Below are 13,343 nucleotides of genomic sequence, written 5' to 3' on the forward strand. Positions count from 1 at the left end.
TACACTCTGTCAGATGTTACATTCTGAGTGAAGCATGGTGGTGGAAGCATCATGTTAAGAGTTACACTTAAGGCTTTTTTTTCCTCCAAAACCCTGATTGATGCTTTCAGACCTGCATCTTCATGATGTCTAATTAGAAATGTTCTCTGACAAACTCTGGGTTCTGTCTGACATGTTTTTTTTCCCCCTGAAAGTTTCTCTACGTTGTTTGACGAATATTGTTTGAGTTTGTTTATAAAGCTATAAAGCTTAAGCGTTACGAGGGTAGTGATGACTCAATCCTGAATCCTGAAGGCAGAGCAACATCCGTGTGCATGCGTGTGTGTGTGTGAGAGAAGCATGTTGGATTAATTGAGGTGAGCTAGAGCTCTGACCCCACAAAACTCTGTGACGATTTCATTAGCACAGGAAAGACAAAAGCTGATCTTTCCCTTGAGATGCCCGATGTGACCTGACTGACCTTCTCTTGTTTGTCTGTGTGTGTGCGCACTCTAGGTGTGTCGTGTTCGATCAGAGGCTCTGTGCAGATGGGGCTAATGAGGATCTGAGTGTTTTTATGGGCGTTTCTCTTCAGACCGAGGTGAGTGGAATGTATCTGTTCTGGTCGAATGCTCTTTTCTTTCCGTTCTTCCTCGATATTTAAGTCCGTACTTTCATTAAGTTCCAGTTTCATTAAGTTAAGTTCCTCAGGTGAGTCTCTGGAGGTCTGAAGGATTTAATTAATATCAGTGTAGTAGTGCAGAGCGTTCCACTAAAAGATATTACTTCCTGATAGGAAAATGGCAAGCGTTTTATATGTGTATTATTATATGTGTATTATGTAAGGAATAAAACTCTCTTAGCGGTCATGTTAATTTTTTCCACGTCGAAGTGATTCTTTTTCAGGAGCACCATGACTGTACTGTTTTATTCCTCTTTTTCGACAGCAGGAGCTGCTACTATAGAATTACAGGAGTGTGTTGGAACAAACGCATGAATTATTCTCACAGAAAATGAATCCGTACCTTCTGACCAGTCAGAGTAAAACGGCAAATAAATAAAGTAAAGTAAATTGGTCATAAACTGGCACTGGAAAAAAGACTCAGTGATTCAGTAATTATGTAAATAACACATTTTGCGTATCATGTTCAGCATGAAATATTCAAAAACACATGGGAGTTCTGCAGTGCTGCTCCTCTGTCCAATTGATTTAGATCTTTAGCAACTTGCATCTGCAAACAAAATCACTTTACACTAGACTTGATGCAGGTGAGTCAATTCAGAGTCAAATCACTTTTTTGACTGTGTTCACTCACTCAGTCATGCAGGTGTGGTGAAGCAGTTATTGTTACCACCATGAAGCTTTCCAGTAACAGTACATCCTAGAGTGTTTTATTTCTTTTGTACATCCACGTGAGCTGTTACTACAGAACCGATAATATACAATAAACACGCGCATTATTCTCAAAGCTGTTGAAGCGCCTGACCAATCAGAATGGAGAATTCAGCAGCGCCGTGTTATAACAAAGAGAAAATGTTTCAAATATCTTCTATTTCAATTATGTTCACGGATGTTATTGTTGCACCAAAAAGGCAATAACCATGTACCATATTCCATACCGAAGCCTTTCCTTTTCTTGTGCGTTGGCATTAAACACATTTAAGTTGTGACAGGAAGTCAATGAGAGCATGGTAAACACCATTAAAATGTGGGATCTGCAGCTCTCTTTATTATGTCTATAATTTCATTGGCTGCTGATTCAGAGCTCTATTTGTGCTTAAGAGGCCCTCGCGGCTGCTTAGGAGACTGTTATGTGTGTTAAAGCTGTCGGTGTTCGCCAGGCAAGAGGCATCACGATTAGAAGCAAAGCAAATGCCTTGACCAATCATTTGTCCTCTCGTTCATTTCATTCTGTAACAGCAGGTTTTGCCAGCGTCAGAACCATTAGCAGTTCAGGCCATTAGACGACAAAGAGATATAAAAGACAGAGCCGGGCGCCACTTACTGAATCGCTACAATGAATACGAAATTATCATTAGTACTAGAGCAATCAATTGATTTCTTCATTGTTATGGCTTGTTTTGAAAGAAAAACAAGTCCATACTAATTGTTTATCTATAACACCATCTTAAGTGTCTCTATCAGATTAGCTGTGTGATGAGAAAAAGGCAGCAGCTTGAAGAAATCAATATGCGCTCTTATGGACTTCAGCATCGTAGCAGTGATCACGCCAGCCTTGCCTTCCTCGGCAGGCCGCAGTCGATTACCGGAACGCTGCTCAATTTGGGTTCTGATTTTGCTTCTATTTTATCTATCTAATAAACATCCTACATCATTCATCTGTCAGTATTAAAGCTAAGTCAGCAGACCATTCAAGTTCTTAGAAATATTACTTGCATACCACCAAATATTTGTGAGAAATATTACATCAATATTACGTCTCATATCTCATAATTAGAGCTCAATTCCCCTGTTTTCATTATACATATGTTCTGTGGCGATCACAGTGTGCTTTCACACCTGCCGATCTGTTCTGCTTGTCTGATCTGATCTCGATCTGATCTGTTTTTTTTTTATGATTCGTTTTTCACTTAATTTAAAGTTTGTGTGTATGGTTCTGTAGGTTGTGTGATTCTGTTATAGTTGTGTTGCGAGCCAGACCCCAAAGTACCCTTAGGCTTTTGAGTCACAGAAAGAAATCCAGCTGAATCTTTTGTTACTGGACTGCAGTTAAAGTTCTTGATTCTTTTTAAGCTTCAAAAACAGTGCAAGGCCAAATCACCGTCTTGTCTAATGTGGTACTGTGAAGACTTTTTCCTAGACAATAGAGTTCTACATTGAAAGAGTGGGATGTGTTTTGCACTAATGGACTCTCTAGAGCGCGTCAAGGTGCAAGATGAATGCTTCATTCACTCAATTAAATAAGTCACGCTACACACAAGCACAAGCGTTCAGGTACGTCAGCTGCCGTGAGAGACCTGCCATCGTCTGAGCCGCTGGGTGCAGCACTGGGTTACACAACCCAATCTCACAGCACCATGTATGCTCGTCACCCCTGCAGTTCCCGTCAAGCACTTTGTCTGAGAGCAGTCTGGGGACTGAGATGCTGTGAGATGGCGTGAGAGGGCCTTTAATTACACTTAACATGTCTTTCATAATCAGTCAGGATGTGTGTGTTTATCTCCGGACTAGATGTGCTGAGCACATTAAAGGATCAATCTGTAGTTTTTAGAGCTTTAGTGCTTTAATCCATTCATAGTTCATCATATTTAGCTCCTTTATGTTGCTAGAAACCTGACTGATTTCCATACTGCCTTGTTTTTGGATTTTGTCGTTATTACGGTTCATATTCTGTAAGGTGTTATGAACAGCCTTTAAAGCGTAAACTTCATCTGCATAATTGGTTTGATTTAGAAGAAAGCGAGATGAGCACAGACTGAAGTGCTCGTCCACTCCGAGCTTCACTTTCTTTAAAGATGTTTTATGTATGAGAATATATTTATAGATGACTTTCATTAGGATGATACGCGCCGAAGCCAGGCGTCCCTTATTTAGGACGCAGCTCGGCTCAGAAACCGGCTGCTTTGTTGTTCTGAATTATTTATGGACGGTATAAAACTCTGAATCTTTTATTCCTCCTTGCAGTTAGACAACTTTTACAGGGCTGCTGGGGTCTGAGCTTGCTTCCTTTTGGTCAGGGAACTATAACTACTTTAACTGTTAATGAACTCTTCTAGTTACTGAAGATGATGGACATGTTCACTAAAGGTAAGAATTAAAAATCTCTCTCTCTCTCTCTCTCTCTCTCTCTCTCTCCCTCCCTCTCTCCCTCTCTCTCTCTCTCTCTCTCTCTCTCTCTCTCTCTCTCTCTCTCTCTCTCTCCCTCTACTTGCGGAAAACTGAATCCAAGCAATCAGTGAAGCTCAACTAGCTCGTAGGGATTAAAACACACCCCTTAGGCTGGAGCCTGTGAATACCACAAGCATTAAAGGTGGGGTGCACGTTGTTTGAAAGCCAATGTTGACATTTGAAATCAACAAAACAAACACACTTCTAACCCAAATGGGTGTCACCCGTTTTGATAGCTCCGCCCCACATATACATACGTAACCCAGGCAACTATTATGGCGGAACCTGCTGGGGCAGCTGGCTGAGGGGATATTTTTTTATCAATAAATGAACTCAATGAGTAATACTATGGTAATACAGGTCAAATGTGTTTTTGTAGTACTGTGTGTTGTACCGTGAAATGTTTAGCTCCATTTCATGTGGAAGACGTTCAGTTCTCTCCAGCACTGGAAAGCTGTATCTATATTAACACGGGTTCTGCTTCTTGCCCTTTCTGCTAATTGGCTACATGTTTTTGTTTTTCGGCCAGACTCAGTTTTCTGAAGCATTTCTCAAACAAGTGCACCCCACCTTTAAATGAACGAAGACAAGACTAGGATAGGGCAAGTGCTTACTAAACTAAGCATTTAAAAAAGCTATTTAATTATGCAAAAATATTCTACGCTGTTAAAAGTTTTCAGTGTGTTCTGAGATCATTTCTGAGGCTGTGTATATGATCTGGCTGTGTGGCATGTCTGCTGTGCTCGACTCCAGCAGCTCCACTGTGACTGTGTGGCTGATTGTTTTTGTCTCTACTGATGACCCTAAAACTCCCTTATTCTTGAACAATATCGCTGTTCAGCTGTAGGCTTGGAAATAAAATTACGAGTCAAAGGTTTACCGATGCTCAGTGTTCTAGCTGTGAGTTTGCTGTTAAACTTGCAGCAGAGGTCTCCTGAAACGAGAGGGCGATGAGCTGCCATCCTCTGCGGCTTTGTTCGGATTCATTCCCGACCATCACGGCGTGATAAAAACCAGCCGAGTCTGGGGAAAAGATCAGTCTGCTGCCATCACCATGATGCAATCAGCAATAATACTTTTGTCTCCATGGAGATTTCCAGACGAGTCGATACCGCTGGTTTTTGCCGTTTATGTCTTTCACTGTAATGCAGTGCATCGAGTGGAGGACGTGAAGAGACTCACGACTCCGTGGTTAAAGAGCACAAAGACCGAACTGCTCAATGTTCTTGTGTATAGAACATCAAAGGTTTTAATCTGATCCAGGAGACTTCAGTTTTCGGGTTCAGGAAGCTGGAGTAATAAAACACACTGCTGTTTCATACCAGCTCTAATTCCTGACATAATCCTCACACTTCCTGATGATTGAGGTGGATCTCAAAGCTTTTTTTTAAAAAACATAAACAACCTGAGGTAGCACACTGCATCACTACACCATTTACTATATTGGGATGCTTTAGCTTTAGCTGCTTGTTTTCACTCCTCTAGCATGTTGTCTTGATCTGTTCTCTCAGCTCTCTAGCATTTTCTGCTAGTGTTAAGTTTGATGTGTAAGATGTTTGATCAGGAGCAGGGTCATTAGTGTGAGACAGCATACAGTAGACCAGTTTCTTCCTACCTCCCTGTCACAGAAACCTTTATTTCCACCTTCCACAGCTTTTGTGCAACTCGGAAGCTCAGTAAATTGACACTAGATTCCCAGTCCAGTTGTGACATGTTGTTTACTGTGACCTTGTCAATGCAGGCGACAGAGTCTGATTTCTCACACTTATGGAGAAGGAGAGAGAGGTGGAGTGTGACTAATCCCAGGATCTCCTGTCCAATCTGCACCAGACGCCATTTTTGTCCTTCATGCCTCACAGAGCAAACGCGCCGTATCTCGCTCAGCATTTTTTTGGCAATCAAACTGTATCAGAAGCCAGCGGCAGGCTTGGGACCCTGCGCCTGTTCTGATAAAATGCCCTCAAATCTCATCAACACACCTGTGTGTGAAAGTGACCCATGGAGTTTAGCTAGAGGACAGGAGTGTTGTAGGTCTCCACCTCTGCACTGCTGAATGAATCAGAAAACTGACTGAACCCAAGAGTCAACACCGTAAAAAAAGAATCTTGTCCTTCACCCACATCAACACCGTCACGCTAGCTAGCTGTGCTGAAATTGTTGCTTATTAGCTGCTTTCTTATCATCATGAATAATTCTGATTATTTAGCTCTTTAGGTTGATGTGATTACAGATTGTGATGTTTAGCATCAGATTGATATCAGCTTATCAGCTTATTTGCTAGCAATGACTTGAATGTAAATGACCCTCACTTGCATGGTGCATGTGGAAGACCATGTTCTCAGTTACATTTGATCTTATTTTTGCATTTGATCTTTTTGCCCCCACACAAAACTAGTAGTTCTCATTCCCCTGTGAACTCAGTAGCTTTCACTTCTGCATGGTTTGAGCACCATTGAGCTCTCGTACACCTGCAGCCAGTATCATCCTTGACTAGCCTGGTCCAGCATGAGTAGCTTCCTTATTTAAACTCCGCCAGCATGTGCTCTGTTACCCGTCTGCTCTCGCCTCACATCGCTGTTAGACGTTTACAGAGGAAACGTCGTTTTAAATATCCTCTGTGTTTTATTTGCTGTGCAAAATGTCCTCACTCTTCATAGCGCTCACAGTTATTTATTAGTCACACACTCAAGTCCTTGGACTCCAAGTACTGCTGATTTTTTGGTTCGTCATCATTTACGCTAATTTCCCACTAATTTTGCTGAACAACACGTTGTTTCTGCCAGCCCTAAACCAGAGGGAAAAGAAGCGGTTTAAAGCAAGCTTGTTGGAATCATTTGTTACCTTCCGCTTCCATGGAGGCCCACTTGAATCCAAGCACACGGCGTTTCATGTTGGCATTGGTATGCTAATGCGCTAATTAGCGCCTGGGCTCCTTTGGGAACGCAACAAAAATAGAATTGCATTTACACTCGAGCTGATTAGATAATTATAATATTTCCAGAAGAAGCTTCAAATTACAGCGAATTATTTGCCCACTGGTTGTGTAGTGCCTGGTGTGGGTAAAGAGCTCCTCCTCGCTGCTCCTGCACGTAACCCGAGCAGTGCAGCCAACCAGGAATCTGTTTTGTGTCACATTTCATTGTTTCATTATAACTGTAGCATCTCTGTTTCATCTCCTAAAAAATAGACTCTTCAGATTACTGTTCAACGTAAAATGAGCAACCTGTTTCATTTCTGTCAGGATCCTGTGTTGAGGCCAAGTCCGTGTCTGCATGCAAGTGCAAGCGAGTTCTTCCTCAGTCTGAGCAGCTACACAGAAGTACTGGGTGTTAATTCTTCTGTCTGTCTGTTGCGTAGATAAGGGAGATGCCGAGACCTTTAGCCTCTTGAGCGGGCCTTCTTTTAATAGCTTCCCAAATCATTTCACCGCCTCTCTTCACACGGGGAAACGAGCCTCAGCAGTCGAGCAGAGCTCCCTCGGGACAAGCACATTCCAGCCACATCAAGCAGAAAACGCTCACGCTGCAGGAATGTGAGCACAAACCTCTCACTGGCCTCCCAGCACAGCAGCAGCACCAGCTGAACCCAGAGCTGAGCTATGTACATACTGCCGTGACAAAGAGAGTTAGAGAGAGCGAGAGACAGGGACGGAACAAAGAAAGAGAGTCTGAGAGTGAGCAGCAGGACTCCTGCTTGTAGTCTGAAGGACTACTGTGCTGAAGGACCTGATGCTCATTATACTTTGTGCATTATTTAGGACTTTCAAACCGCAAGACAATATAAATAGTACAATTAATACATGAATATGATTTTGATCTGTGTTTGAATGAAACCCATAACTGGGAATTTCTGACCTCTGACTAAGAAAGAACCAGAGAAAAAGTCACATCTCTCGAGTTCACCAAGTGACGTCATATCAACATGATCGTGCATCAGCCGTTAACACAGCAGCACCTCTGCCCTTCAAACGAGGTCTTCTGACAGAAAAATACACATACACACACACACAAATATCTGGAACACTACCTACACATTTCATGCTTTTGAGGAGCTTGTTGCTAACAAAAGGCAAACACAGGGGCACCAGGGATTTATTTTTTTCCTCACTTTGTAGGTTGACAAATGGCAAAAATCCGAGTTCTATATTGTGTTTTCAGTTTGTTGCTAACGTTCCACTGTTAATTCCTGTGACTGCAGGATTGAGAACAGCAGTTAGTAAGGTGTCTAAACTGTGTTTAAGGCTCTCAGTATACTGTACAATTCCTCATTTCAGAATATAGGGCTGTGTCTTATACTCCAGAGCAGCTCGCTGTCCCTGATGTACTGCAGTAACATCTGACACACACGACGCAACTGATCCTAGTCTGTGATTCTAGGAAATGGGCTGTGATTCATAACTTATGCAGTGTGTGCAACATTTGCTTTTTTTGTCTCTGAACCTTAATGGATGTTGTACACTTTCTTCTGTCTGAGCTTGAATACAGTGTGCCTCTTATCCAGTCCACTTGCTTTTCTGCGCCTTCTGATTTAATAAAATCCTGAATGTGTTTATGCAGGTCACTCTCAAAGTGGAGGAAGCTTCACTTTTGTTTGAACTGTTCTGTGGCTTTTCATGAAAAACAGTAATACTGACTGTTGTTATGGAGATCAGTGCACTGTTGCACCAAGTCCTTCTACAACTCTACTGCCCAGAGGTTTTACTTCTGACTGAGAGACAAAGAGACAGGCAGAGAGAGACCGACAGTCTGAGAGAGGGAGAGACTGACAGACTGAGAGAGGGAGAGACCGAGAGAGGGAGAGACCGACAGACTGAGAGAGGGAGAGACCGACAGACCGAGAGAGGGAGAGACCGACAGACTGAGAGAGGGAGAGACCGACAGACTGAGAGAGGGAGAGACCGACAGACTGAGAGAGGGAGAGACCGACAGACTGAGAGAGGGAGAGACCGACAGACTGAGAGAGGGAGAGACCGACAGACTGAGAGAGGGAGAGACCGACAGACTGAGAGAGAGAGAGAGACCGACAGACTGAGAGAGAGAGAGAGAGAGACCGACAGACAGAGAGAGAGGGAGAGACCGACAGACAGAGAGAGAGGGAGAGACCGACAGACAGAGAGAGAGGGAGAGACCGACAGACAGAGAGAGAGGGAGCGACCGACAGACTGAGAGAGGGAGCGACCGACAGACTGAGAGAGGGAGCGACCGACAGACTGAGAGAGGGAGCGACCGACAGACTGAGAGAGGGAGCGACCGACAGACTGAGAGAGAGAGAGAGAGAGAGAGAGAGAGACCGACAGACAGACAGCGAGAGACCGACAGACAGACAGCGAGAGAGAGAGACCGACAGACAGAGAGTGAGTGAAATAGTGACACACACATACACTTGGAGGGAGAGAGAGCGAGAGAGAGAGAGAGAGACAAAGAGACAGAGAGACCAAGAGTGAGAGAAAGTGTGAGACACCGAGAGAGACAGAGAGAGTTGTACATAGAGACCTGTTTGGAGTTGTTTAATAAGGATGCACCTGCACTCATGTTTCTCTGCAGTCTTTAATGTGACTGGTTTAAATAAGTGTGTGTGTGTGTGTGTGTGTGTGTGTGTGTGTGTGTGTGTGTGTGTGTGTGTGTGTGTGTGTGTGTGTGTGTGTGTGTGTGTGTGTGTGTGTGTCAGTAATTTCCCACTCCATTGGCCCGTGTCTACAGCCCGGGGTGGTGATCCTGGGACCCTCCTCGTGGACCACCCAGTCAGGAGAGCGAGAGGAGAGAACTTCAGCAGGAAGTGGGAACTTCTAAACTATAATGACTTTTTAATTCTGGTTCTGCACATGCAGGGTTTATCACAGCAGGTCAGCTAGTAGCATGTAAGAGACTAGTAATAAAGTTGTTAAAGATTATGTTAAAGCTTTAGAAAAGACTTCCCACACATTCCTTGGCTCCTTGGTGATAGCATCAGGTAGTAAAACTGGGAGAATCATTCTTTCATAAAATGTTCTACTTTAACCTGCGCAAAGAATTAGAAATGTACTTCAGCTTGAATCAGAGGATTTATTTAAATAGGTAACTTTCCTGCAGTAAAGAGTTTGTCATTTTAGCACTTTGGATGTCACAGCCATCTGTCTGTAATGCTCAATTATAACAAAGTGGCAGTTTTTTGGTATTTATTTTCAACACAATGTGATCGGCGTCTGTTAATAACGTGTTGTTAAATATTATGGCTAAAAAAGTCTCGTTTTTATCTCTGAGTCTTAAACAGTGTGTGTTATTAAACCAAATTCTTCAAAGGAAATGCTACAAACAGATGTTTAAAGACGTTAAACTAAATGTACTGCAGAAATCAATGTCTGAATTCTCTCAGAAATGTCGACTGAATAAATAAAACGAAGCGTGACGGCGAGGGAATACGATAAACGACGAAGTTAATGAGCTTTGAAGCAGAAACAGAGCTCCAAAGATGGCTAAAGTGTCTGCTTTAGTGTGTGTGTATGTGTGTGTGTGTGTGTGTGTGTGTGTGTGTGGTTTACTGAGGTGAAGGTGTTTTATCTCTGCAGGGGTACAGTGTGTTTATTTTGCAGGTGTAATTAGGGAGTGTAATGAATCTCCACCAGCAGGCTCACACTGTGTATCTGAGGTGTGTTCCTCAGCTCTGAGAGATGACACTGCATCTACTGCACCTGGAAGGGGACACAAACACAGACAGCAGATTTATTTTAGTGTTTTCAGCTTTGTCATCTTCCTTGCTGCTTCCTTTCCATTCTCCGGGCGGCGGTTAATTATACAGCCACTAACCGGTGTTCCCATATAACGCGCCGCACACTCATGAGTCATCGTTTGTCAGACAAATCTAACCAAGCCAGCGGACTTGGAAAGCTTTATTTTTCGTCGTTTAACTTATTTCCTCGGCCAATTAGTCAGAGAGTGGCGCAGCAGGCAGCAGTGAAGGTCAGTGCAAAGATGCTGGCAGAACTTCTGATTAAATCAGTGTGGCCTTCATCGTGTTCATTAATAAACAGACTTTCTTCCTATCATCCCAGTGTCCTCACACTCTTTCATAGATTTATCCAAGGTTGTAGGTTTCTGTGTGTGCTACTGAGAACTAATGGACTCCTGCCACAAAAAGAAAAGGATCTGTAAAATGTCAGCTGCACTTCTGGTATTTTAAGGACTTCTCGTGGTGAAAGAGAGGTGAGAAGCAATGACATTTTCCTTCTCAATCATCTTCCTCGTGTCCTCCTTTAAAGCTGCTCTCCGTCATCCACCACACAGCAGCACACCGTTATCTCATAATGACACAATCCCTCATCTGCCACTGGTAGCCGACATGAGGTTTAGTAACCCGGAACCAAATACTCTGATCTGCATGTGCCCTAATCACCGATGTTCATATACAGAGAGAGAGAGACAGAGAGAGACAGAGAGAGTTGAATGACTGTATCATTTAGTTATTTAGTACAAAGTGTGCACTAGTCACAGTGTTTGAGACACTCAGAAGTCCAGGCACGGCTTGACTGTGTGATAGAGACAAAGAGACTGTGTGTGTGTCTGTGTGTGTGTGTGTGTGTGTTTGTGTGTACAAGTGTACAAATGAGAGAGAAACAGAGAGACAATACAGGAAGACAATGTATACGACTTCATAAATTACTGTGAAGGTTTTTCTGTCTGTGTGTGTGTGTGTGTGTGTGTGTGTGTGTGTGTCTGTGTGTGTGTGTGTGGTTTCCTTCTTCCGTTGCTGCTTGGAGGTTTGTCCTGCATCTGTGTCGTCCACTGTGTTTCTTGTAAGTGATAGAGCAAACCCACAGCAGGAGATAGCGCTCTCACGTCGTGTTCTTCTTCACGTGTTTCCTGAGCTGTACTTCAATTGTGTTACACGTTACATGAATTATCTGAAGCTTATCATGAAGAACACAGAGTGGACGTGCTCCTCATCCTCACGTTCACGTCCAACTTTCTCCAGAAGATTTTCTATGGGAAGTCCAGTAAAGGGTTGTATATAATGCTGGGGGTGATGCGTGAGCTGCGTGGGGTTGCGTGAGACGCTCATTTCGTTCCTCTCCATTAGCTTGTTGATGAACTTTAAGAGCTCAGTGTGCTCGACTCACTGCAGTGTTGTTCCTGAAGCACGCAGCACCACTTCTAGTAAAGATAAAACGCAACAGGACGTGCTGTAACCCACAACAGGGTGAGGAGACGACACACAACTCCACACTGTTGGATTCCTCCAAACGTATGCCTCAAACTATTACCACCTGCGCTGGGCCTCTGCCTGGTCATGGTTATAAATACTTCAGGACATCTCACTGGAGCGAGATTTAATAGTCAGAGAAAAGCAGTTAGTTACCTGTGTCTCATTTAGATGCCTTTTATCTCCTTCTCCTTTTAAGAAGAAGAGACTTATTAAAGCTCCATCTCTCAGCCATGGGCATTTCAGGCAAAATTACACCACCGATTTTTCAAGCTGTTATTCTCTATAATCTCTGGATGTTTAAAATTCCACACACACACACCGAAAACTCTTCGTCTGCCACATGCTGGGCAGCTCTAAAGTTTAGAAATATGCTGTCACATCTAAAACCTTCCAAACATCCTCTGTAAAAAAGGGAATAGGAGGTGGAGGAGGAGGAGAACGCTGTCTGCCCTCTTCCACATACACAAGCTCACAGACACAGTGATTGGACAGAGTAAGTATAGCCCCTCCCACCCTGAACACTCTATATCTGCTCTATATCCTTAGGCCGTGATTGAGGATCTCTGATGATGGGAGGAACATGGTGGGTTTTTTCTGCATATAAACAATATAGAACACATTCCGACTCATCGGAGGTTGTTCTAAACGTGATAAATGGTCCTGTCACGTTGTGTGAGCTTTGTGAAGGTGGAGATGTCAAATGGCTCTGATTGCTGAAATTAACTGCCAAAGTAAGAAAATTAGAATGAGGGGGAAAAACATGTCAATCTCTGTGCTGAATGCTAATGTCCAGACAAATCAGAGTTTAAATCATAAATAACACATCTGACCGTCTCGCAGGGTTTATAGCTCCGTTTTTCTTCCCGCTAGACAATTTCTAACAAGTTTCTGTTGAGAAGTGAGCCACACTTTTAAGGCTGCAGTTTGAGTGTGACGTTCTCCGGTGTCACAAACACACAGAATAACCTGAATTTATTATAATGAGCTTTTGTTCTTCTAGTGTTCCTGCTGCTTTCACGTTGATTGCCAGCACCACATTAATCACTCTTTTATTGATGCTCGGTTTTTATGGGAATTTTACGGCCAAGGCGACTTTCCCTGAGCCGATGGAGTCTCACTTTGTTTCAGACTGATGACAATTCATATATAAGACTGGCTGTGAATGAGTATTCAGTAGGTCTCGGTGCTCCTGTATGATAAAATAGATTTTATTAAAGTCTGTTTCGAGGCTCGGTTCTGAATGAAGGACATCATTATTGCACTGAGTCCGTCTTTACAGCAGTGTTTGATAAAGCAGACGTTTTTCATTAAGAATGTCCAAAAGGCAGGCATTAAT

General features: G+C 43.2%; 1 protein-coding gene across 9 annotated transcripts in view; it reads left to right on the forward strand.

Moving 5' to 3' along the window:
• The window catches only part of arvcfb (ARVCF delta catenin family member b), a 121,481-nt gene that overhangs the window by 31,588 nt on the left and 76,550 nt on the right, over positions 1–13,343 (forward strand). For 8 of the 9 annotated variants that reach the window (XM_047817942.1, XM_047817934.1, XM_047817940.1 and 5 more), the window contains one exon: positions 496–580. The exons of the other annotated variant lie outside the window; for it this stretch is intronic. In XM_047817942.1, the coding sequence (XP_047673898.1) occupies positions 557–580 (24 nt within the window). In that variant the 5' untranslated portion in view covers positions 496–556. Of the gene's footprint in view, positions 1–495; positions 581–13,343 lie in introns of those variants that run through there. 9 annotated transcript variants of the gene reach the window in all.

Source organism: Tachysurus fulvidraco, chromosome 9, assembly GCF_022655615.1.
Source record: "Tachysurus fulvidraco isolate hzauxx_2018 chromosome 9, HZAU_PFXX_2.0, whole genome shotgun sequence".
NCBI classification, from domain to species: Eukaryota; Metazoa; Chordata; class Actinopteri; order Siluriformes; family Bagridae; genus Tachysurus; species Tachysurus fulvidraco.